The 2,599-nt window shown below is 57.7% G+C and overlaps 1 protein-coding gene across 1 annotated transcript; it reads left to right on the top strand.

The window, feature by feature from the left end:
- Nucleotides 1–778: 778 nt before the first annotated feature.
- Nucleotides 779–2,246, top strand: LOC133216145 (zinc finger protein 239-like; the record flags this gene model as incomplete). Its single annotated transcript, XM_061360591.1, has 1 exon — nucleotides 779–2,246. A coding segment is annotated over one exon (986 nt), but the record flags the coding sequence as incomplete, so codon positions are not given.
- Nucleotides 2,247–2,599: the final 353 nt, after the last annotated feature.

Genomic DNA, 2,599 nt, shown 5'->3' with positions numbered 1-2,599 from the left:
ATGCTTCTGAAGGCTTTTTCAAGGTCTATTTAAAGAAGCAAACTTCTATGTAAGTGCCAAAGTCAGTATCTCTTTGGACACAGTGGCAACAGAACAGCTTGGCTAGCTCCACTCTCTACTCCGTAAGTCTGACGAATGGGTCAAGAGCTTCATGCTGTCCTGCCAGAAACATCCTTTTTCCATCCTGTCTGTGGCATACAGTTAATTTGCTTCAGCACTAACACTGGTATAAGCCAGGCTCCAGGCAGTGTCCGTGTGTCTTGCCTTATACATCTCCTCTTTCTCTGCAGTACCAGCAGCACAAGAGCATGGAGATTACTGTTGTAACCCAAATAATGTTCTGAACAAGGCAGTTGTTTATGGCCTTCCTCTAATTCCCAGTTCAACTTTTAGTAACATCCTATGCAGACAAGCAGATCTGGGCTTGTTCAGCCTGGAGAAGAGAAGGATCTGGGGAGATCTTAAAGCAGCTTCCAGCACCTAAAGGGCCCAACAAGAAATGTGGAGAGGGGCTTTTGACAAGAGCAGGCAGGGACAGGAGAAGGCGGTCCTGTGGCTGCTCCATCCCTGGCAGTGTTCAAGGCCAGGTTGGATGGGGCTTGCAGCATCCTGGTCTTGTGCAAGGTTTCCCTGCACATGGCAGGAGGCTGGAACTGGATGTGATCTGTAAGGTCCATTCCAGGTAAAACATCCTGTGGTTCTGTGGCCCCTTGGGATTTGCCCTGTCCAAAGCTTCCAGTCCTGCCTGTGACTTGTCTGGATTTTCATTTTATTGCAGCTGAAGATGGGATTGTGAGCACGAATGAAGACAATGACCATCAAGGCAGCCCCAGACCAATGGAGTCCAAGGGTTTATGCTCAGGACTCTCCAAGGAGAACAGTTCCCAGGGTGCTGCACAGGACCCTGTTCTCCCACACAGTTCAGAAAGGATTCAGAGATCCAAGAGCTTCCAGGTGAGCTCCAACCTCATCCAGCATCGGGGAATCTACACCGGAGAAAAACGCTTCACCTGCATTGAATGTGGGAAGAGTTTCAAGCACCAGTCACAACTTACTCCTCATCGGAGGATCCACACAGGAGAGCGGCCCTACAAGTGTTTCGAGTGTGGGAAGAGCTTCACTGTGAGCTCGAAGCTGATGCGGCACCAGGTAACCCACACTGGGGAGAAGCCCTACAAGTGTTCCGAGTGTGGGAAGAACTTCTCCAACAACACACAGCTCATCCGGCACCGGCGGGTGCACACTGGGGAGAAACCCTACGAGTGCAGGACCTGCGGGAAGAGCTTCAGCGTCAGTGCAGCGCTGTTACAACACCGGCGGGTCCACACGGGGGAGAAGCCCTACAAGTGCTCAGAGTGCGGGAAGAGCTTCTCTGATAACAAGAAGCTCGTCCAGCACCAGCGGGTCCACACGGGGGAGAAACCCTACGAGTGCAGGACATGCGGGACGACCTTCAGGTTTAGCACAACCCTGGCACGACACCAGCAGGTCCACAGTGGGGAGAAACCCTACAAGTGTACGGACTGTGGGAAGAGCTTCGGCCACAGCTCTGCTCTCATGCAACACCGGCTGATCCACACCGGGGAGAGGCCCTACTCGTGCGCGTACTGCGGGGGCAGCTTCCGGCAGCGTGCACACCTCATCCAGCACCAACGCATCCACACCGGGGAGCGTCCCTACGTCTGTGCCAAGTGCGGGAAGGGCTTCAGGGCGAGCTCGGCGCTCTCCCGGCACCAGCAGATCCACAAGGGTGGGGAGCCCTAGGTGGGGTGAGTGTGGGGAGCAGTGAGGTCTGATACCCTGTGAGCAAAGCCTGGTGTCTCCCACTCCCATTGACCACCCTGCTTGTGGAGGGTGAAAGCAGTTTCTTCCTAGGAGAGTGAGCCCTCAGAGATAAAGAAGGGGAGAGCCGGTGGAGGGAGCGAGTTAGAGGTTTGGGGCAGGTGTCAGGAGGAAGGTGCCTGACTCCTTTCAGTGGTGGGCAGCCCCAGGATGAGGAGCAGTGGCCATGAACTGAAACACAAGAGGTTTGACCTCGACACGACGAAGAACTTGTTCCGTTGCAGTGGCAGAGCACTGAACAAGGTGTGCAGGGGGATGTGGAGGCTCCATCTCTGGGCACATCCAAGCCCTGCCTGGGCACGTTCGGGTGCCCCTGCCCCGGCAGGGCTGGGACCGGGTAACCCCCAGGGTCGGCTCCCATGGCTGGTGCCGCTCGCAATGGCCCCGCGCAATAAACGTTCGTTGAGCTCCGCCGCGTTGCCTTCCCGACTGCGCCTGCGCGGGTGCTTACGCTTCGCTCGGAAGTCGCCATTGGTCGAGGGGAGGCGAAAGGAGGCGGGGCCGGGGACTTAGGGGGGCTGTGCGGTGTCTCGGACGCCTCCACCAATCGGCGGCGTGGTTGCGTGCCGGGGGCGGCTCCTGATTGGCTGCGCTGTCACCACCGTAGGTGATAAATTCGGGGCGGCCGGGCCGGGCGTTGATTTCACGCCGTGGGCCGGAGGGCGGGTGGCGAGGGCTGCGTCAGAGGCAGAGGGTGAGTGCGCGCCGCGCGTGTCCATGGCAACGCTGCGGGGCGGCCCCGGGCTGAGGCCCTCGG

This window comes from Neopsephotus bourkii, unplaced genomic scaffold (assembly GCF_033783945.1).
Source record: "Neopsephotus bourkii isolate Nb327-2 ecotype Australia unplaced genomic scaffold, CSIRO-AGI_Nbou_v1 NB_1035, whole genome shotgun sequence".
NCBI lineage: Eukaryota > Metazoa > Chordata > Aves > Psittaciformes > Psittacidae > Neopsephotus > Neopsephotus bourkii.
The sequence above is the reverse complement of the archived record's forward strand: the minus strand, read 5'-3'. Positions and strand labels throughout refer to the sequence as shown.